This window comes from Lynx canadensis, chromosome A2, assembly GCF_007474595.2.
Source record: "Lynx canadensis isolate LIC74 chromosome A2, mLynCan4.pri.v2, whole genome shotgun sequence".
NCBI classification, from domain to species: Eukaryota; Metazoa; Chordata; class Mammalia; order Carnivora; family Felidae; genus Lynx; species Lynx canadensis.
The window spans coordinates 11,900,494-11,923,465 of record NC_044304.2 but is presented as its reverse complement, the minus strand read 5'-3'; the positions used below and the strand labels follow the sequence as shown (position 1 = coordinate 11,923,465).

Below are 22,972 nucleotides of genomic sequence, written 5' to 3'. Positions count from 1 at the left end.
AGGCCACTTCTAGCCTGGCCAGCTGAGGCCCCACCACAGAAGGCTCCATTCTGATTACCTTGACCTGCTCGGGGCATGTGGTCTTACACACAGTAAAGGCCTCCCCTGAGCATGTCACAACAGAATCAACCCCCAGCCCTTGGTGACCACAGTCCTCAAAACCGTGAACGGGCAGGTGGCCCCTAGAGGGACTTCCAGGAAAGGACCAGCCAGCCACGAGATATGGGGCTGGGACTCCAAGGCCCCTTCCTCTCTTGTGCCACATTCTGGGCTTTTCACTCGAGGCCCCAGCTGGTGAGTAGGACTTCCATGGCCCCATGTGGGGTGGCTCTCTGGGTAGGGACCACAGTGCCTTCTCAGCCCTGGGGACATGCGGGGGTAGGACAGCCAGGCTCTGCCAACGCTGAGCTTTCTGTGTTTTCAACCGTTCTATTCGTCCCACAATGCTTTCATTCTATTTGTTAATTCATTCTCTCCACAAACGTTGGCTGAGCCCCAACTGTGGGCACCATGCTAGATGCTAAGGATGGAGAAGACAAGACAGGCACTGTCCCTGCCCTGCTGGAGCCCACAGTCCACGGGGAGACGGTTGTCGCGCAAGTCCACATGCAGGCCAGGCTTGCACAAGTGGGAACAGCAAGGGCAAAGGCCCTGTGGCAGGAAGAAACCGGGCACGCCCGCGGAACAGACAACAGTTGAGGTGTCCAAAGAGCGGACATAACCGGATGTCCCATCAATGGATGACTAGATTAAAAAACTGTGGTCCATCCTTTCAACGGATTATTATTCGGCCGTGCAAAGCAGTCTTCACACGTGCTACATGATGGATCTAGAAAACTATGCTGAGTGAAAGAAGCCAGACACAAAAGGCCACATCGCGTGCGATCCCGTTTATATGGAGTGTCCAGAACAGGCAAATCCAGAGACAGAAAGACTAATGGTTGCCAGAAGGCTGGAGGAGGGGGTCTGGGGAGTGACAGCTCATGGGGACCGAGTGAGGAGAATGTGTTAAAATGGACCGCAGGGATGGCGGTACATCGCTGTGAATACGCTGAAAGCCGCTTAATTGCACTTCGGTGGGTGGACGGTTCGGTGGGTGGATTAGATCTCAATAAAGCCGTTACTAAAAAAAAAAAGAAAAAAGTCGAGGAGTCATCTCTCCCTGTCTGCCACTGCATCAAAGCTCCTCTCTCAGCAAAAGGCCAGGTCTAAGGCAGGACGGAGGTTCCGGGACCCCAGCCTGACTCGGCGGGGGGGTGGGGGGGGAGGGGGGAGGGGGGCAACAGGTGCAGACATGGAGCATCATGGGGCAAATACAGCTCAGAGCCGTGAGCTATTTACGTGACTTGTGCCCCGTTAAGAGACGAGATGCGAAAAACAGAAGTGGGTTCTGCTCTTGGGGAGCAAAACAAATAGCGATGCTAATAATAACGATGATGAGCACGATGCTGACAGCAGCCGATCCCTCAGTGACATGTGTCTATCCCAGGCTGAGACGCGCCATCCAGAGAGAGAGGGAGAGTGAGAATCCCAAGCAGGCTCCGTGCCATCAGTGCAGAGCCTGATCTGGGGCTTGACCTCACAAACCGCGAGATGACGACCTGAGCCGAAATAAAGGATTGGGCAGTTTGCCGGATGAGCCACCCAGGCGCCCCCAGGCCTGTCTTTTAAATTAACGGGCATCCTGAGGACCCCGGACCCAACACCTGGCCACAGCTGCGTACCTGCAGGGAATGTGGGGACATAAAAATCCGTTAACGCTGATCTAGTCCAATCTATGATTTTACTGATGAAATTAAAACTAAGGAAAGAACTAAGATAAGCTGTAAAAAAAAAAAAAATCCGTTAACTTTAAAACGAGCTTTAATTTGTTTGTTTTCCTTAAGTGCATTTATCAATGTAAACAGAGCATGTTAAGAAATTTCAGGGGAGAGCAGACTATTGCTGGTATGTTGGTTTTAATTCCAAAAAGAAGAAACTACAACGCCAATGGCTTGGACTGACAGCAGCTTGGGGCGGGGCGGGGGGGCAGGGGTGGCGGAGAGTGGGGGGGGAAGGATAAGAAAAAATAAAGGCTCCCTGGTGACGCCTCTCCGACCTGGCTACCTGGTCCAATTGCACAGTCTCTACAGGAGGGCAGAGCTGTCACAACAGAACCTGGTGACGGCAGCTAAAAACCAACTCCGACTGCTATGCGGCCAGCCTGTCGCCTTGGGCCTCGGCCAGCGCCGAGCGCGGCCTCACGCTCTTGGCCACGTCCGGCCAGAGGTGCGCACGGGCTCCCAAGCACCTGGGTCTGCCACTGGAAATCAAAGACGGAATCACTTCATGGCACTACAGATCTGGAAAAATAAAAAATCTCTCAGCTAGAAAGAATGTCCAGTTTGGAGACAGCAGGAGGGAAGAGGACGCGGGGGGCGGGGGGCGGGGGGGCTGCCCGGGGGCCCAGAGGCAGACAGATGCCCCAATCACAGGTGGACCGTGTGCGGTTGGTTGCGTCTTCGGGGTCACGCGTGGCGTCCCCTCGGTGCTCAGGCGGGGAACGCCGAGAGAGGCCCACGGAGGGCTCCCCCCACGCTTCTTTCCTCAGGATTTCCGTAATTTGTGCTTCCCTTTGGTCTGGCTTGACAGTTAAGAAGAGAAAAGGGGGCGGGGGAAAGAGAATGGTTTTTGTCACTTGTCCAAAACTGACAGAAGAGGAGAAGGTAGGCGTCAGATGTGCTGGCTGGACGCTTTGTGGGCCCGGCACGCGTCGCCTCGCTCAGGGTGTGGGGGCCCAGCACTCCTGGAACCGTCGCTGGGCTCCGGGGCCCGGCTTCTGTGGTGGGGACGTGGACGGGCTTTCCGGTGGGGCTTCGGTTGTGCTGCAGGGAGGCCTGGAGACAGGGGCCCACCGTGCCGGCTGATGTTGGCGGCCACAGCTCCGCTCCAGCTTCCTCTCTGGTCACGTGGTGAGAGGGCCCGTTCCGCAGACCAGAAAAATAGCAAATCCTTAACTCATTCCATCTCCAAAGTTGAAAAAAGATCAGACAGTTACTAAAATCAACAATTTCTCAACTGTGTCTGGTGGCCACGGGCCCGGTGGCCGCGGCACGGCGGGGAGTGTTGGGGGGGGAGGGCCCCCGGCCGAGCGAGGGGCTCGCTCAGGACAGGCACAGTCAGCTCAGCTGAGCGAGGCTCAGAGTAAGGCAGTGCTCCTCACAGAAGAACACATCGGAAAAAGCTGCTTCTCTTCTGCTGGTCTGGGGTGATTTTGACTCCCTGGCTGCTCCCTTGGGGACTGTTGCCTTCCTGAAATCGCAAAGGGTTTTGCAAGGTCACGGCTGGGGATCAGCACTATGTCTCTTAACCAACCGGCCCACCGACCAACGAACCAACCACCCACCCGTCTGCCAGGATCCTCCCATTTGTCAAACCTCTGCCACCTTCCAACCATCCATTCATCCAACTGTCCCTTCCAACTCGCTTTTTACAAACCCCAGATCTGCTACGTTCCTCCCCTTTCCAACCACTCGTTGTCAGTCTTTCAGTCGCCTGCCCATCCCCCGTTCCATTCATCTCCTCGACAACTTTCCCACCATTTGTTGACGCATCTCATTCTCCTTTCCCTACTTCCGTCCCTCTATCCATCTATCCATCTGTGCTCAGCCCCTCCCGGCGAGGCAGCCCAGGGGCAGTGGAAAGACTGCCTCCTGGGATTGAGGGGAGGCTGGGCTCAAGGTTGCAACGCCACTCACACAGGACTCCCCGTAACCGTGTGCCAAGGCTCGGACCCACCTCTCCCCTTGTCCACCTTCTGCCCCGCAGCTGGTGGCATAAGCCGTAATCTCTGATCTCGTCTGCTCAGTCCATACTGACACCCATCCACCTCCCCCAGGTTTCTGAGGAGTGGCCTAAATCCGTCACTTGAAGCCTCTGCGAGCTGGCCCCTGCCTACCCTGGGAACTCAGACCCTGCTTTCTGCCATTCTACTGTTTGCGAGGTTTGGTCTCCTTTTGACTAGTTTCTTCTTGCCTTTGTGCTCTTAGGTAAAACCTGAAGTTTTATTCAGGCAACTACCAAACACTTATGTGGTGCTAGGCACTTTTGTGGGCGCTGGGCACGCAGGGGTGGACAGGACAAAAGGTCCTGCTGGGGGCAGACAAATCGCACAGGTAAACAAATGAGCGGTGAGTAATGAGACAAAACAGGTGAAGGGTGGAGAAGCGTTTCGATGGCGATGTCTGAGCGGAGACCTCTCGGAAGCGAGGCCAGGGATGGTCCAGGGGCCGTGGTCAGCGGAATAACTGCCCCCCAAGATGTCCACGCCCTCGTCCCTGGAACCTGCACAGACGTGGTGGCAGAGACTTTGCAGACGCGATTGAGGAGGGGTGGGGAGAGCGGCCTGGATCACCCAGGTGGGCCCCATCTAACCCTGTGACTCCATAAAAGCAGAGAAACTTTCCAGCCGTGGTCGAGGACGAGTGAGACTAAGGAAGCAGGAAGCAGGAAGCAGGGTCAGGGAGGTGCTGGGTGGCTGGCTGGGAAGATGGAGGAAGGGCTCACAAGGCAAGGAATGTGGTGGCTTCTAGAAGCTGGACAAGGCAAGGCGGCGGGTCCTCCCTGTGGGGAGGGCACCCCTGCTGACACCTTGGTCTCAGTCCAGTGAGACCCGTTTCAGACTTGTGACCTCCAGAACCGAACCGTCATGCTCGTGTGTCGTTGACGCTACTAAGCTTGTTCCGGGAATGCATTCCAGCAGCCTTAGGACACGGATGTGCGAGGGGGGCGCCCACTGGGCCACTCCTGCCAAGCCGGACCGCCACTCTCCCCGGTGGAGAGGAAAGTCTAAAGGAACGTGGGGCATGTGAGGAACAAAAAAAGGCCTGGAGTGGACGGCAGGGAAGCGGCAGGGAGACAAGGTGGAGAGGGTGGCAGCGGCCCGGACGGGTTGTGGGGACGCAGTGTGTGCTCAGCGGCGAGGAGCGCTGGGTTGAGCGGAGCGGGAGAGCACCAGCGGTCCGGGAGGAGGGTGCTGGCGGGGCCTGGCTTCCCCTGATGCTCTAGGAGGGGAGGCAGGGGTGGTCAGAACTGGCCGTCTGAGTACCACAGATACGAACTTGCAACTAGCACATAGACAGTTCTGGAGATCTGATGCACGGCACAGCGATTACAGTCAAAGTTGCTTAAGAGACCAGATCTGAATTGTTCTCAACGCAAAAGAGAAACGATAAGTACGCGAGTATGTGAGATAATAGAGGTATCAGCTCCCAACGTGTTAAAACCAATGTCCTGTAAGCCTCAAATTTACGCAACGTTCAACGTCAGTGGCATTTCGATTAAAAAGACAGATAGGAAGCCGCGGAGGCTGCAACTCTGCATGTGAACAAAGGTGACAGGGAATGAGAAGGCGTTTAACTGTGATTTACAGTTCAGCTCAGAAAAAGAGAGGTCGCAAGGAGTGTGGCTGCACATCCGTGTTTCACAGTCTGGGCCGTGGAAGGACACGGCACATTCTAGGGGCAGTCGACAGGCCGATGCCGAAAGCACAGGCTACGGAAAAAGTGAGTGTGATGCTTAGTGTCACCGCCAGGGGGCGAGTGTCAGAAGGATCCTCTAGAATCAAACTCGGGCTGAAGAGAAACAAAATTACAGGAACACTGCACGCCGTCGTCGGGGCCGTGCGTCTGCTTGCGTGGACACGGTCCTGTTTTGGCTAAAGGGCTGCCGCTAAATGGATCCCATCCCTTATGACTGAATTCGCAGCATCTCAGAATTCCGGAGGCATGTTTTCAGTCAGACATGACCTACCCGAGTGGCATTTTGTGTCATGTGCGCACTCGCGGGTGACCAGGCGTAACGCAAGCCAACGAATAGCTCACTTCACGCCCTTGAATCAGACAGCGAGGGGTGTCACCTGGCTGGGAAACAGGGGCCACTGGAATGGAGGGCTCCGGGCCAAGACTCCCAGCAGTGTTTAGGGGCTGAACACGCCCAACGTAAACTCGAGTGTGTAGATGTGACCAAAGAAAGTGGTAGTTGTAGAGAGTGGGGACCATGAAACAAAAAGGCCAGAAAACAGACAAAAGGGTGGATACGGAGGGATCCAGGTGGGACCTCTCAGAGGCCCCAGGGCCTTGGCACCCACCGAAGGCCACAGAACTGTCACAGCCAGCAGAACTTGGGGTGGACTCATCAAGACAGAAAGCTGGTGGCTGTCAGCCCTGCGGGGGGGGTGGGGGGGGCAGGGGGTGTCTTGTCACGGACTGGGGGGGTGGCGGACTGTGGCTCTGGGCCTGCCTGGGGCTTTTCTGCAGGAGGCTCTCTCTCCTCACACGTGCCATCTCCCAGGTAGGACGGCAAGGGCCGCGTGTCCCCTGCTGGCCCATGAACTTAGTAGGGAGCACCTGTCACGGAGCAGCTCCGGGCCCCAGAGCAGCGTGTCCTGTTGTGGATGCCCAAACCACTCCTGCTAACTCCTGCCCCTTTCCCAGAGATGCTCGACTGGGTCTAGCTGGGCCCCGAAGAGCAGGATCTGCCCGGGGAGGTGTCACAGCACTGAGGCCAAGGGTGGCTGGCTCCAACAGGACCCATGCAAGGATTCAGAAAGCACATACACTCACCAGTTTTTTGTCCATTTTTGCTTTGATGTCTCTGGCGAGAGTGAAAAATGCCTGTGGAATAAGGATGTTGTCAGGGCCGCGGGAGCAGGAAGCGGGTAGGGGCCTGCTGGTGCTGGGCCACTCCCGTGTAGGAGAAGTGGCAGGACAGTGGGGTGGGCAGGAGAGCAGCGTCAGGGTGGCTTCCCGGGTGGGGTCTCACCTGTCCAGCCCCATCTCCTGCCACCACTGGGCCACTCCTGCCAAGCTGGACCGCCACCTCCCCTGAGCCAATGACCTGGGACATGGGGTCACCCTTGACCGGACACAGAGGAAACTGAGGTTCAGAGGGGTCGAGTGACTTGTCTGAAGGCACCCAGTGCCTAACTGACAGAGCCAGAAGGATCCAGGAGGAGGGCCCAGTTTTCCACCCCCAACTCCTGTGCTCTGTCCACTTTTGTCCCCACCTCTGACGGTCAGGTCAGGGGCCAGGCAGAGAGAAAAACAAGCCATTCTTAGCCAAACACACTTCGCGTGGGGTCCCTGCCAGCAGGGAGGCCTGGGAGGGCCAGTGCCAGGTAAAGGTTTGCCTCCCCATGCTTGACGAGGCTCGAGCTGGCCCCTCTTGGTAGGGAGGCTGAGTCTCAACGAACGCCCACATGACGTGGAATATTCTGTTGTGAAGGCTGGTTTCGGTGCTAGGGAAGACCAAAGTGGTGGGCCTAAGGGTCTGGGGGACAGTGAAGGTCTCTCTGCGAGGGGCCACTTGGGCTGGGCCCTGAGGGGAAAGGGGGTGCAAGGAGGGTGTGGCACGGGTGGCCTGGGATGGAAAGTTGTGGGCAAGGCCCAAGCTGTGGGTGGCACACACCGCCTGGGGCTGGTGAGGGAGGGCCTCCTGTGCCAGGCGTGTTGGGAGCAACATGGAAGGTGCATTTTGGAAAGACCACTGGGGCAGTGGGATGGAGGTCGGCAGATCAGCTCCACGGAGAAGAGCGGGTGGCCCGGGCCAAAGCTCAGTCATCTGGGCTTGTTGACCGGGGCCTGTCTGTGAGGGTGGCAGGGCCGAGGGCACATACGTGGAGCTGGGCCTGGGCACCTGTCAGCTGGGACTCTCTGAGGCCGTTTCTCCATTGGTAAAACGGCGCCTGCTCCCCAGGGCTGCCCAAGAACCACTGAGGTAACAGCCTAGGTGCCCAGCCAGGGCCTGCACCTGCTGACGTCAGAACATGGCAAGTCCCTCAAGGGGCCTGGCACACTGCCTAGAAAGTGCCGCGCGGCCAGCCGGATGAGGGACCGACCTTAGGCAGCCCAGGGCCTGAGGTCGGTCCCTCTGGTAGAGCCTCCCTAGAGGGTGCAGCCTGTCCCTCAGCCCGGAGGGCCCAGGACTCACATTCTCCACGTTGATGTTGGCCTTCGCACTGGTCTCCATGAACTTGATTCCATAGTCCAGGGCGAGCTGTGTGGAAGGGAGATACACACGTGCATGTTAGCCACTAGGTACCCCTAAACCCCACAAACCCTGAGCCAGGAGCAGTGCAGTGGTGGGAGTTGGGGGGCGGTCTCAGGCCATGGATCTGACACCCTGGGCTGCTCCCTCAAGTCCCCAGTGGAGAGCAGGTGGTGAACATCCCTGGCAGGAGGGTGGAGGGGGCGTGGCTCAAACCACGGCTCTCTCTTCTGCTTCCTGTGGGTCCCACAGGTTCCAACCGGATGCCGTAAGGGAGCACACAGAGCACATCCCAGAAGCCGCTGCGTGTTCCAGTCTTTAGACGGAAGCCCAGTGGAAGGAGTGCCTTCCACTCTCCCTTTGTCCTGAGTCCCAGACCCCCTCAGTCTTGTACAAGCCAGGCTGGCCGGTTATCGTATGCTTGTAGAGACAGTGAGAGAGTCTCCCCCAAAGCCCACTCGGCGAGTGAGCAATCGGAGACCCTCTGGGGCAGAACAGGCCTCCATGCAGAGAACCCTAAAACCCTGAGGTCCCTGTGCCACGAGGTGCCAGGCCCACGCCCGTGGCCATGCCCACCTTCTCTCCCCGTTCCTTGGACACTTGTCTCTTGTCGTTCACGTCACACTTGTTCCCAAGTATCATCTTTTCGACATCTGCAGAAGCATGCTGAAGGGGCAGACGGATGGTGAGAGGTCAGAGGCCAACACAGTCTGTCCCCCAAAATCCACGTGGTGGGCCAAGACTGCTGACACACCCTTGTACAGGGGACGAGCTGAAGATCAGAGAGGCTGAGTGGCCTGTCCCACGTCACACAGCCAATACAAGAGCAGAGTCCAGGTTCTGGCTACTACTCTGACCGAGGACATGCTCTCTGGCTGCTGAGGACAGCTTCCCTACGGGCTGTGTCACCCAGGCCCCGAGGCCATCCCCGGGCTCCTGGCAGGGTCTGGCCTACAGAGGCAAGCGAGGCTGGGATATTTATCCCCGCTCGCCTCCCTCCCTCCCTGCCTCTTCTGCTGGAGGCCCCAGCTGCTCTCCCAGGACCTTCCGCCCCACTCCACCTTGCTCCGTTTGGACTCTGGAAGTGGGCAGCGCCTGGGGTGGCAATGGCCCCCCACTGCAGCCAGCCCTGGGGTGTCCCCATCCCCTGGCACCCCCCACAGCTGCCTCATGCTTGTAAAGGGCTCCTCCTCCAACCCTTTCTTGGGCTCCAGTGGAAGGTTCCACGCTTCCTGAAGGACGAGGGTATGGAAAGGGACCTCGTCGTGTAGCTCAGATCAGGTCTTGTGAAAACACTGCTCTGCTCCCGAACTTCCTGTTAACTGCAAGACCCTCTCGCCCACTGGCCACAAACACTGAGTTTCCACAAGGACCAATGGGAGTGGTTCCTTGTCCTCAGCCCAGGCACGGCCTCCGGCCAGCAGACCATCAGGTCTGACAGTGGGCCTGTCAGGATGGCGGCCTGGTGCCACTGCTCACAGATGTCAGCCGTGCCGTGACCTTTGGCCGTGGCTTTATGGATGGGTGAAGTCCTCTCGCTGCCCCTCAGACCCGAAGCCCCACCTGGTGAGTCACCGAGAGGCACAAGTGCTGTCGTCCAAGAAGGCTTTGGGGTGAGCCTGTCTGGGGAGCCAGAAGGCGGGGACGCCAGCTTTGGGACGGGGAGGCGGGGCTAACTGCCTTCTTTCCCCTCCTGGGTTCAAGGTCTGCTTTCCCAGCCAGCTGCAGTCGAAGAGCTGCTGGCTTGAACTCGGGTGGCTCAAACTAGCTCACACCCCGCTCTGCTGAAACTCAGAGAACAATCTGAAACGCCTGTCTGCCAAATGCAAGGGTCATGCCTATCCTGGAACCTCCCGTTTCTAGAAAGCACCAAATGCTCACAGTGATCAAGAGCTCAGGTATCTCTTCTCTCATGGCTGAGACATTGCCCAAACCTGACAGCCCCGGTGGGGAAATTAATGGGCTCTCAGGGCCACCCTATGATGACGTGAGGCCCATGTGTGGTCTCCAGGGTCAGCCACCTGGGTTCCGGTCCCCATTCCGGGTACATCCCTGGCCATGGAGCTCTTGGCAAGTGACTTCTAGGGGTCTCTGTGCCTCAGTGAGCTCATCTCTTATCCGAGGAGCTCTGGGGTGGGGACCGAGGTGGGGACACGCACGAAGTTCCTCTGCACGTGAGGGGCGCAAGCCTTACCTCCTCAATATTCCGAATCCAGTTCCGGATGTTGTCAAAGGATTTCTCGTTGGTGATGTCATAGACCAGCATGATGCCCTGGGCGGGAAGGGAGACAAACGTGTGCTCTGGACAAGCTGCGAGCTGAGGGGGAGGCCCCAGCAAGGTGGGGTGGCCGAGACCCCAGCAAGACACCCCTCCTGCCAACTCCCTCCACTCCACCCCTGGGGCCCTTCCTTCTGCTGGACTCTAGGACCGGCTCCTCCCTGGTCGCCCAGGCTCTAGTCCTGCCCACCCCGCCACCAAGGTGACCCTTCACCCTGCAGACCAGACCCCACCACACTCGTGCTTGCAGACGAGCCTCGCGGGCTCCCCAGCACCAGCAGGGCACATGTGCCCATGGCCTGGCAGCTCTCGGCGTCCCACCTGCCTCCCAGCCCCGTGTTCCATGGCCCCAGGGCCCACAGTGCTCCCCTTCACTCAGCCCGCCCTGCCTGAGTCTCCTCCGAGCACCTACTGCGCACCGTGTTCTATGGTAGGGTCTCGTTGAAGCCTCACAGCCCTCACAGGTGGGTCCAGCTGTCCCCACTCTGCAGACGAGGACCCAGAGGTGTGGGACGGCCAGGCCCGCCTCCCTTCCCATGAGAGAGTAAAGGGCGTAACTGGGGTCTGAACCCTGGATGGCCTGATCCTGACACTCTTGTGTGTTCCAATGACTCCACCCACGGGGCCAGCTTGAAGCGTGGGGCTGGGCGGCACTGAGGCCCCTGAGGGTCCGTTACCCACGTGTGAGCAGGTGGGAGACAGCGCAGGAGTCTCTAAAGAGCTGCAGAGTGAACCCACCTCCACCTGGGCCCGTGACCTTGCCGTCACTGCAAAGGACACGTGTCCCTGTTTGATACAGAGCAAACTGAGGCCCACAAAAGCACCCTTAAAGATTCAAGCCCAGGAAAGACTGACCCTGAACAAGTTGGTCACACCAGCTCCCATTAGGAACCTCCCTGGGCCCTCATCAGGACCAAGTAACGCCGAGGGCCACCTTCCAGGCACAGGGCCCCAGCTGTCCTGGGCCGGTCTGGCTTACTCCATGTGCTCAGGCCACCCCCTCCTGACGGCCCGGCCCTGCATCTGAGACTGCTGGTGCCGGCCAAGACGTCCCTGAGGCTGCCTGAGTCTGCAGAGTGAGAACGTGGGCTGTGGGCACTGGGTGGAGAGCGGCGAGGACGTGTGGTAAGACCTCAGGGACGGGACAGGAGAGCCCCTGCAATTCCGAAGCCCCACCGTGAACCCAAGGAGACACGCAGGGGCCTCGCAGCCTGCCACAACCGAGGCCCCAGCCAGGACCCCTCCGGAAGGCCATCTGGGGGCCCCCTTTGGGGAGACTGAACGGAGACCACCTGCAGGACAACCAGGAGCTTGTAGAGGCCGTGCTGTCGGCCACTCCCCAGCCAAGGCCAGCTCGAGTACGAGATCCCGGTGCACAGACTCCCTAGGTCGAGCACCATGGAGGCCTCTGGCCGTCGGGGCAAGAAACGCCACGAGGTCACGAGAACTTTCCTCCCTTTTATCCAGGGACTGGCCCCTCGGGTGGCCCAGGGCTCTGGCCACCACCAGCAAGTTGACACCCCATGCTCCAGATTCCAAGGTCCCAGATATTCACCAACCGAGGGGTGGGGGCGGCGGGTGGAGCTATCAGGAGAGAGAAGTGCCGAGAAAACACAGGATCACCCTATTCCAGGTCCTCCGTGGAAACTCTCCTCGGGGCCCCAAGTGACCATGTTCCCAGCCCCCACTGGGCACGGCTGCCCCTATCAGCTTGTAAGTTCCCAACGGGACAACGGACACCCAATGTCCTCAAATTTGGGACCCAAGAGTCGAGTACCATGCAGGGAGAGGGCGATGGCTGTGATGGGGGCAATGTTCTCTGAGCTATCCGGTAAGGTCACCCCTGGCCACACGTGGCTCTGCAGTGCCTACAAAGTGCGACCAAGGGGCTGGATTTCTTACTTGCGTCAATTTACACTCAAAGAGCCACATGTGGTCGCTGGCTTTATATATGGGTTCTATAAGGCTATATATATCCAATCTAGGACTGCAAGCCACCAACACCCTGGCTCAGGCCAGCGTCATCAAGGGCTGGCTGAGGATGTGGGCACTGGAGACAGCCAATCGGCACCAGCCCAGTCATTTCCCCTCTGCGTGAACTGAAGCAGGACATGGAACCGTGCTAGGCCTTAGGTCCCCTGTCAGTGAAACGTGGACAACCGTGGCACCCATGCTCCACTGTTAATGGCCAAGACCTGGGCCCAGCAGCTGGCACACGAAAGGCCTCAGAGAATGGGGGCGGTGGGGGGGCTATTTCAGCCCAGATGGGGAGGGGGCCTACCTGAGGCCACACAGCAGAAGCTCCCCCAGGACCCCGGTTCCCCGAGGCCCCTGCCCCACCAGAGCACAGCCAGGTGGGAAGAAAATTAGTAAATAAATTTTAATGAGGAGTGCTAAGGTTGCAATGCACACGACTGAGTTTCTGTTATGTTTCAAAAGCTGTGTGGGATACTCTCAATGCCTCCATTCATTTCTGCCGTCCACCAGTATTTCCTGAATACCCACCACATACCCAGCGTGGTCCCAGGCACGGGGCATATGGCAGTGACCGAGACGTGGCACTGCCCTCACAGAGCTTGTGGTCTTGCAGAGGAAACAGGCATGTATGCGGTCACATGATGGGGTGTGCACCGGGCGCCGGAAACGGGGAGATGGCCATCCGCCCTCGCGGCTGCCCGGAACGGAGTCCTGTTCTCTGTTCCACTTTCCAAGTAAGGAGATGCAGCTCAGAGGGTGACCCAGGGTGCTGAGCCAGGGGCCAGGGCTCTGCCTCCCGCTCCCAGACCCTGAGCGCTCCACTGTGTGCACACCTCACATGTGCTCGACCCACTCGGAGGGCAGGAACCCGGCCTATTCCGGGTCCTCCTCTGCATCTAGTTCAGGCCTGGCCTAGAGAAGGTGCTCCGTAAAAGTACCTGAGGGATGGGGAACGAGTCTTCCTGTGATAGCACCCTGCCTCTGGCCCGGGGGACCATACAACGGCCAACTGCCCAGAGCAAGCCAACTCCTGGATGATGTTCAAGTTTTCAGTAGCAAATTCCACAGAGACTGACACAGGCCACGTGAGCGCTCCTAAGTGTTGGGGCATGCTATCTCCAATTTCACTGACCTCACCTGGAAGAACCGGCTTCCTCTGTCTTCCCTCATTCCCAAAGAATTAACCGTCCTTAAACCCTGCATTGTCCCTGAAGCAGAAGAGGATGTATGTCGGGGTGGGGGCAGGGCACATAGCCTTTTCCTAAAACTAACCCGGGACCGAGGACCCCGGAGGAGCCCGCGCACGGACTCCCCAGAAGCAGCCGGGTTCGGGCATTCACGAGAGTGATGTTCACGTGGACTTTAAAAAAAGAAACGAAAACCAGTCCATACCATTGCGCCCCTGTAGTAGGCCGTTGTGATCGTCCGAAACCGTTCCTGACCAGCTGTGTCCCTAGAGGAGAAGAAGGGAGAGTGGTGACAGCAAACACGAATCGTCATCACTGTGGGAACAATGGGTACTCAGCCGGGATGGACGCGGGTCGTTTCCTAATTTACTGTCCGACTGTGGGACAGCACCTTTGTCCTCTACTCTTACAGAGGAGGAAACAGTGACTCAGGGGTGTCAAAGACCTGCCCCATAGGGCGTAAAGTCATTCCCTCCAATGACCCCTCTGCTGCACCTCTGTTTCCTGGGGATTCTTCCCAGAGTTTCCGGCTCACAGAAGAGCCGAGATCGGATGTCAGCTGTGAAAATCCAGGGCCATGCAGGCATGGAAGGGGCCGGTCACATGGCTGGAGGGGTGTACCTTCATGCTTGCTTGCTGTCTTGGCAGAAGCCAGGGAGCAAGTCTTCCCTCGTTGGTGCAGGGCGACACCTGGGTGAGACACATCGTGCCCAGCCCAGCTCCTGGCACAGGGGGCATTCAGTGCTCGGTGTAAAGATGGCCTAACTGATTGGTGGCGGGGCCAGGGCAAGCCCCATGTCTTTTGTCTCTGGATTCGGGGTTCCTTTCGTGACCCTGCGAGGGCTCTGCATGGCTGGGCTGCACGGAGGCCCCTCAATCTGGGGCTCGGCTGGCTTTCTGACACCAACGGCAGGTGACGTTAGTGGTTAGGAACAGTCATTTCTATCCTCCGCCACGGCCCTAGTCTAGAGAAGCGTTAAGAGAGTCACTGACCCCATCGAGACTGCTGAAAGCAGAAGTAGGAAGAGAGGAGAAGAGGAAAGTGAAACTTCTGCCAGCTGCCGCCGTGTCACCTTGGACTCCGGGCGCCGAGGCTGCTGGGGAGCCACGTGGTAAAGATGGAGATGCTTCTAGGGCTTGTAACTTATGAGGCAGCCAGAGACCAGAGACCAGAGACGGGCAGATTACCGGCTGACGAGGCGTCTGGCCTCATCCAGATTTCCACTCTGGAGTCAGATCAGAGGCGAACATCACGGGAGCCGAGGGGGCGCCCTGGGCAGGCAGAGCGATGCTCACGCTCTGAGACTCGGGGGAGGGAGACGGGCTGCGGGGAAGGTGGCTTCGTGGCCCCCCTCACGGCACTCCCTCCCACCACAGGTGCTCGCTAGGGCAGGGAGACTTCGCCACCCTCTCACATGTGACTTCTCTTTCATTTCGCTCAAGGCTCATGCTTCCCCGTGGGTGATGTGGTTGCAGGGCGGGGACTCCCCTTCCATCTGACCATCTGAGCTCAGCCTTCCTGGCACTTCCGAGGGGCTACAGACCCCAGTCAGCGACAGGGACTCACAACCTCTCCGATTTCATGTATCACGAGAAGTCAGCCCCAGGTAAGCGGAATAGAAAACGGGTCTTGCCGCTGGGCCTGGCCTCAGCTTATTTTTAGTTCTGGGATTTCAGGTCTGTGGGCTAAAGAAGTAAGGCCTGGGCTTCCCCGGGGGTGGGGGAGAAAAGAGGAAATGATGTCTGGCCTTCTTCAGCGAGCTGATAGGGTCAAAAGGAAACACTGGGCTGGGGCATGGCGTTGTCCCAAAGCCTTCACCACCGCCCAGGCACAGAGGGCACGCTCCAAGTCCAATGGAAGCAGGCCACTCGGAAGCCCAGGCCCAGCGGTGCCCACATCGAAATGCTGAGCTAACCCGGACTGGCAGCTATGTCCCCAGAAGGTGCTGACAGACTCCAGGCCCCGTAACCAGCAGAGCCCAGTCTCTGGGGTTTTGGAAGAAAGCCTGATGCGTATGGCTAGGCACAAAGAGGTGGAGGCCATGGTCACAGGGAGGGGGAAAGAGAGAGGCACCAAGGCTTCTGGCTCAAAGCACTCCCTGGGTGAAGGGGCGGAGGACGCCAACGCCTCTTACCATATCTGTAGCTTAATTCTCTTGCCATCGAGCTCTATGGTCCTAATTTTAAAGTCAATTCCTGAAAGAAAAGGAAAGAAAAGGCACATCACGGTCAGCCCACTGCCCAAGCTGCATCTGAGGCAGCCGCTGCCAACCTGTTACGGAGCACCTGCCTGGTACTGGGGCACCTGGGATCTCGGAAGCTCCCACAACAAGTCTGGAGGCGCCTGGAGAGAATTTTCTCCTCTCCTGGAAGGGGAAGCTGAGGCTCAGAGGGCAGACCGAGCTGCCAGGAGTGAAGCCCCAGGTGGCACAGGCTGGCGGGCAAACCCAGGTCCTTCAGGCGACAAAGCCTTGTTCTGTCCCCTCTGCCCACCAGGCAGCCTCTCGGAGTCGGCCTCCATGGAATCTTTCGAGGGCCAGAGCCCCACGCCTCCCGCCACCTAGCACCAGGCCCTCCCAAACACACAGGGCATGGAGCCCCAGGATGCCCCCCAATACTGCTCTCACAGACCTCCAGCCTTTGCACATGCCGTTCCTTCTCTGCGGGTGGTCCCTATGCCGCCCACCTGTCACCCTAACAAACTTCCTCCTTTCATTTTTTCAAGTTTATTTGCTTGCGAGAGAGAGAGAGAGAGAGAGAGAGAGAGAGAGAGAGCGCGAGAGCGAGCATGCGCGCGTGCATGGGGGAGGGGCAGAGAGAGAGGGAAAGAATCCCAAGCAGGCTCCACGCTGTCAGCACAGAGCCCAACGTGGGGCTCGATCCCACGAACCATGAGTTCGTGACCTGAGCCAAAAGCAAGAGTCGGACGCTCAACCTCTGAGCCTCCACCAGACCTGCTGGAAGGTCGCCTTCCAAGAAGCCTTCCTGACCCTGCCCTCCTCTCCCACTCATCGGCTGTAGTCCCCTTTCCCCAAGACCAGGGTGACTTCTCAGCCTCCTACCCCCTCAGTCCCCTCCCCAGCTTTCCTGACCACATTCAACCATGTCACGAAGCTAACCTCTGTTCCAAACCTGCCAGCGTGTCCACCAACGGATGGGCAGATAAACAAAACGTGGCCCATCCGTACCACCACCCGGCCGTGAAAAGGAATGAAGGCCTGACACACGCCGCGACAACCAAAAACACCTTCCAGATGCTTCCGCCACCCCCTCGGCCCCAGGATGAAGTGAGAACAGTTGAGCGTGTGCGCCAAGGTCCTGCCTCGCCTGGCCACCGCGCAGCAAACAGCTCCCATGACTGTTTCCTAAATATCCCGCGCACAGTCTGGACCCAGGGCTCTCGTGCTCGCTCTTCCCTCTCTTGGAACGTCGCTTCCTTCCATGACTTCCTGGCTCCCCCGGCCCTTCACTCAGGCCTCTGGTCAAGTCACCTCCCCAGGTGAGCCTTCCTGACCATCCTCACTCTCTCTCCCCTCGCTTCTTTTCCTTCTTCGGGTGCACACCCTTGACAGTGCATATTTGTGCATTTGCTCCACGGATCTTGGGGTGAAAGTTGCCCATGGAAAACAGCCCAACCCTGCCTTTACCTCTGCGAGTTTGTTCTACATCTTTGCCCTCAAAGCCTGGAGGCGGGAGCCTGGCTTGAGCCCTCAGAACTGATGACAGGATGTTAATTCCATCGCTGCCCACCTCAGGAGCTGTCCAGGGGACCACAGGGAATATCAGTCTGCACCTGCAATGTGCCCACTGGGACAGAAGCCCCAGGAGAGCAGGGACTCAGACGTCTTACTCATGGCTGTGTCTCCGGTAATTCAGCATGGCAGAGGCCAGCTATGTATCTGCTAGAAACTGATCACCGAGTCCCGCACACACACCTTGACTACAGGCCTTGTTACATTGGTTTCCCTCTGATTCATCCCAGTCATTTCTTCAGCCCCTGCAGCCGTGCTGGCACACAGCAGGCGTTGGGGAAAGATGGCAGGGCGAAAGAAATAAAAGCCACAGGGTGCCGTGTGGTTTACGGAGCACGTTCACATCTGCCATGTGTCTCCCTGAAGGTATGAGTGAATGGGGCCCCGAGGAAGCCGTGGGAGCTGAGCCAGGCTGTGAAGAACCAATTCTGAACTTGGCCGCCGGGCCAAGTTCACACCGCCAATGATCGATGCAGCTTTTGAGAACGGGCTCTGGCAAAACGAAAGCTGGGCAGGAAATGAACAGCCACTTAATCCCTGATCCATAAAGACAACCCAGAGGTGTACTCAGTGCCAGTAGAGAATCACCTTTACACATTCAGTTGCATTTCAGGACTAAGCGGCCCAGTGTTGTTCCTTCCTAAAACATCCCCTACCTCCTGTCCCAGGTCCACAGGGACACGTGAAATCAAGATGCCCTGTTTAATCGGCAAAGCCCCACAGCATCACTCTGTCCTAACCTCTTCCTGGGTTTCATTAACACACCAGATTTAATTAGGAAGTGTTAAATTTTACAAGGCTAAGAATTATGAGGCCATCACTTCAAGGTCAGGATGAATTAAATTTGCTCAGAAGACAGAGGCCTACTGGAAAACTACAAATATAATCAGAATACTGAGGTGGGAGGGAAGGATTCTGGGTTTAAGTGCCACCTGTACTTCCCCTAGACGACCTTGCCCAAGCCATGTCTTTGTCTGGAAGTGGAGGCCGGCCTCCTCGGAGCCCTAAAGAGCTAGACTGGGTTTCCTGGACAAGAATGAGAAACCAACAGAAAGATCCAATCTCCAAACTGATCTCACTAGTGCTTGTGCTGAACAGGAAGTTTCCGACGCTGGGACACTGAGGTCTGGGTGAGAGCAAGCCACAGCCTGCCAGGACGTAACATCACTTCCTGATTCATGGAGATGCAAACGCTATCCCAAAGTTGGACCCTGGAGTGGTGGAGGGGGAGGAATCAGAAACATCTGGGTCCAGGGATGAGATGCTGTCACGGAGACACAGAATCCGAAGCAGGCTCCAGGCCTCCGGCCACGATAACAACCTCTTATTCGTTGTACATTTACGATCCTCAACCATCCAGGGCACTGGTCAAGGCAGAGAGCATCACTCCTAAACTGAAGAAACAGGGCTCAGAGTCTAAGTGCTTGTTCAGGGTCGCCCAGCGGCTGGAAAGCTGGAATGACCATTTCCAGTCCAATTCTCTCAACTGTCAAGCGCAGCTCCTGGAGAGGGGCAGGAATGGAATGAGCAGCTCATGGTGGGGTTCAGGGAGATAAATAAGGTGATTGGGCTCGAGTTACACAGGGGGTAAAGCAAAGCCTGGTTCCTAGGCTTTCCCCATTCAGAATCAACTCCTGGGCTTGCTGACTATTCTGGAACAAGGCTGCATAGCTCACAGGCCACTCCATTTGATTGGTGTTACTTCCAGGTCAAACGTTTTCACATGGGCAATGGCTGTTTTTGTGACATGGGGACAAGTCAGCTCCACTTTTGTGGATATCAGAACTGAGAAGCAACAAGCCAATTCTGTTCAACCACAACGTGGGCTGGCTTTGTGGGAAAGGCTGTTCTGCAAAGTGACAACTGGTGTCCCGGGCCTCAAGATAGGGAAGTCAACACTGTCTGTGGCAGCGGCTGATTTTGGTTTCTCACTCAGGTTTTTATCTGGCATCTCCTTGGGGATGACAGGTCCCAGGGCAGGCAGCTGTCAGTCATCATTGCTATCACCTTCTAGTGGGATGGAAGGTCGGGCAGAGAAAGGCTCCAGACTCTTTCTTGCCATTCCTTCTAGAAGAAATTCACCCATGGGGGAAACAGGGTCAGGGAGAGGGGCTTAACCCCTGAACATTACAGAGGAAAGAGCAGGAGAGGGCTGGCTCTGGGATGGATCAGCCGTGCTTGCCCTGGGGTGAGTGCTCCCATCCGGTGGTCCAGTCTTGATTTTGGGCGTTAGACCCACACGGATTCAAATTCCATCCTTGCCACCTGCAGACTGTGTGACCTTGGGTGAGTCGCATGCCTCCCCGAGCCTCAAATTCCTCAGTGAGGCTCATAACAGCACCTAACACAAAGGACTGGAGGGGGTAATAATGCACATAATGGGGCTAGCGCACAGTACATGCTTAATAAGGTCAGATGTCAAAGGCCTCTTCCTACGGCCAACTCCCCAAGCCTGTTTCACTTCTGTAAGACGGCGACCCCAAAAGAACAGCTTCGAGGGCTGCTGTGTGGACAGCACGAGATGACCGGCGCCAAAACCCCAGCCCAAGACCTGTACTTCCTGACGAGCAAGCTGAGAGTTGGGGCCTCAGTCTCCCCATCTGTAAAATGGGCCCTTGGTTCCTATCCCCCTTCCCCATAGCCCGGGAACCCCCGAAAAGAGGTGGAAGCGGTTGCTCTTTTCCCCTCCGGTCCCCTCGACCCTCTCTAATCCCTGGATCCGTCCGGCCCAGCCGCTCCCTCAGCCCCAGCCCTTCAGGGGCGCGCCCGGCCCGGGCCTCCGGCGTCCCCGGCCGCTCCCCGGCCCCGCTACCTATGGTGGAGATGAAAGTTGAGTTGAACGCGTCCTCGGAGAAGCGGAACAGGACACAGGTCTTCCCCACCCCCGAGTCCCCGATCAGCAGCAGCTTGAACAGGTAATCGTAGGTCTTCGCCATATTACACTCTCTCCCCGACGGGAAGTGCGGCCAGCGCCTCGCCACTGGCCGCTGGTTCCGTCCATCAGCGCCGAGCCCGCCCCCTATTGGCTCCCGGCCCGCGGCGCGTCACCCAGGCCGACACCCTCCCCCGCGCCCCTCCCGTCGCGGGGAGACTTGGGGAAGGGGAGAGCAAGGCGCGGTGCCGGAAGCGGCCCGAGCGCGCCGGTCATTGGTCGGCGCTAGGGACAGGGCGGGCTGCAATTGGCCAGCCGTGAAGAGTCCAGGGGCTTCAAATGAAGACCAGGGGGGGCGGGGCACCGCGTGTCCCCGCCTTCTTCCCCGCCCCCGACTTGGGGGCAGCCACGCCCCCGGGTGGGAGTGGGAGGGCGGGGAACGTCGCCAACGGCTCCGCGCGCCCGCAGTGGGGCGCGTGCGCATGCGGCCCGGGAGACCGTTGGGTGCCGGCAGAGGGCGCACGCGCGGCGGGTTCTCCGGCTCCCGCCCTCACGGCCCGCGCAGCCTCCGTAGGCTCCGGGAAGAGCGCGGGAAGGGAGTGCGCGGGTGGCGGTGTCGTCTGGAGGGCGCTGCGTCCATCCAGGGGGAACCGAAGAGGAAAGGAGAGTGGGGACGCTCGTCATCGTCGAAGCGAGGCCTCTTCGGGACATCTTCCGGGGTCTCGGCGCCGGCCGGGGGGACGACTCCGCCGCCTGAGCGGCTTCACTGCCACCAGCCGTACCCGCGAGAACTCCTCGCGACGCGCCTTTGGACCTAATTAGGGACTGTCCAGACCACTGTCTGCCTGCAGTTCCCCCCCCCCCCCGACCCCCCGCCAAGCCTCAGCCGCCAGGGGAGCTAGGGTCGTGAGGATGCTAGGAACAGTCACAAGCGTTGTCCTTTGCCTGCCTGTTGTCGGCACGTACGAAAACGACACCGAAAGTCCTTAATCCCCACCCTAACCCACTGGGGTCAGTAGTCTGATTCTGCCTTTTTATGCTGAGCAAACCGAGGCCAGAGCTTAAGGGACCCTCCCGGGCTCCAGAGTGGGAAGGTGGCTTTGAGCTGGGACACGCCAGCCTTGGAGGCCTGAGATCCGGGTGGTGTCCTGCTTGTAAGAGGTGGGCGTTGGGAAGGCGTCTAGACTCACATAAGGCTCCTGCCCAAGCCGGCCCTGGCCGCCCTTCCTGCTTCCCTCTAGGGCCAGCCCCGCTGATCTGGCTGCTGGGGGGCGGCGGGGGGCGGGGGAGAGCTTCAAGCAGAGCCGCTTTGGCGTCTGTAACGTTGGGCGCTACCGACCACCTTCCTGGGACTTGGACCGTTCTACTGGCTGGTTTCTTCGGCCGCGATGCCTCCCTTCCCTGCATGCTGCTGCTCAGATCCCATGGCAGTCTTTGGGGTTTCCGCATGCCCCTTAGGAGTTCCTCGCGGTTCTAGGTCTGTTCCGCCCTCTGGGTGATCTCCTTCAATACTGTGGCTGGCTGAGATCTCCGCACAGGTGATTCTTGGAGGAATCCACATAGCCCGGCCATCCTTCTGTGTCCAGCTGCTTTGTGGACTTGGCAAAGGTACTTTGACAGGTCCACAACCGAACGTGTCAACTTCTACTCAGACTGGCGTGGCCTGAATTACCTTCCGAGTGAAACGGAAGCCCGCTCAGACACTTCTCTTTCACCCTCACATGTGGGTTCTAGTAGTTGTTGAATCTTGCTCTTCTCTGCACTGGTCTCCTGGATTATTCTCCAATCCAGATTTCACTCTGTGGTATGTTTGTTCTAAAACACTTATCCACTACCCGTTGGTGGTCGGTTGGGATCAAGTCATTGCCATCTGGCCTCAACCTACGTTATACCTAGGTATGCCCTAGGTTCCGCATACACTTCATGGGATTGGGAAGCTCCCTGAGACCTGAGATCAATTTAACAAACACTGAATACTTCTGTTGAATGCGAGACTCCAGATGGACTAGAATGGTATCTGGATTTTAGACTGCAGCCCCAGGGAGTGGGCAGGAGGGAGAGAAGGAACTTCAATCTAGTGATGGTAGGGCACCTAGAGAAGGGGAGGATACTTTATTCATTGACATTCCGCTTCTGCCATCGAAACAAGCTCACAGCGTCCGCCAAATGTTGAATATGAAGGAAATGTTTTTAATTGCACTTGGTGAGCAAAAAATTGTCTACACATACGAATGTGTGGCTTTCAATTCTCTTTGACTCCTTATCCCATCAGATCCTGAGACCAGTATCAAAGCAATTCTGGTAATGAAACTGCAGTCACCTTTGACACTCTCTTCTAGTTACCTGCCAGCCAGTCAGCTGTCTCAAGTTATCTTCCTCCAGATCACTTCCTTTTCATTCCCAGGCAAGCACTATCTGGGATTAACCGAAACCACTTCCTAACTGGCCACACCGCCTCTAGTCTACCCCCCCATTCTAGTCCTTCCTGAAAATGACTAAGTGGATTTTCCTAATGTGTTTCTTTGTTGATTAGTCTTCAGCGGCTCTCCACTCCTGACCAAATTAAGTTGGGGCTCTCATCACTATGGACCAGTTTGCCTTCCAACTTTCCTCCTTCCTTCCTTTATATACGCAACACACAGAAGCCTTAACGCAGGCAGGCCTTGTGCCTTCCTGACTCAAGCAACAGGGACCATTTTCCCTGCTCCTGTCTCATCTATTAAAATCCTAGTTATTCTTCACAGCCTGGCTTAGGCGGGACTGGGTATATAACAAAGGACAGGAGCTTATGAATTAATGAGGCCAAGTGCTCTCACCTGAATATAGAGGTAATAATCCTATCATGAAGTCACGGTATAAAGCAAACAATGTTTGTTAATCA

The 22,972-nt window shown here is 57.6% G+C and overlaps 1 protein-coding gene and 1 long non-coding RNA gene across 2 annotated transcripts; one reads left to right on the top strand and one right to left on the bottom strand.

The window, feature by feature from the left end:
• Positions 1–1,845: 1,845 nt before the first annotated feature.
• RAB8A (RAB8A, member RAS oncogene family) lies at positions 1,846–20,190 on the bottom strand. Its single transcript, XM_030303379.1, has 8 exons — positions 20,032–20,190; positions 15,603–15,663; positions 13,673–13,733; positions 10,220–10,297; positions 8,602–8,691; positions 7,969–8,034; positions 6,603–6,653; positions 1,846–3,291 (listed from the first exon to the last, which is right to left on the bottom strand). The coding sequence occupies exons 1-8, from the start codon at positions 20,153–20,155 to the stop codon at positions 3,199–3,201; spliced, it is 624 nt and encodes a 207-aa protein (XP_030159239.1). The 5' UTR covers positions 20,156–20,190; the 3' UTR covers positions 1,846–3,198.
• Positions 8,254–18,726, top strand: LOC115505680. The gene is made up of 3 exons (XR_003966087.1): positions 8,254–8,264; positions 17,627–17,633; positions 18,520–18,726. It is a non-coding gene; the product is annotated as an uncharacterized LOC115505680 (long non-coding RNA).
• Positions 20,191–22,972: the final 2,782 nt, after the last annotated feature.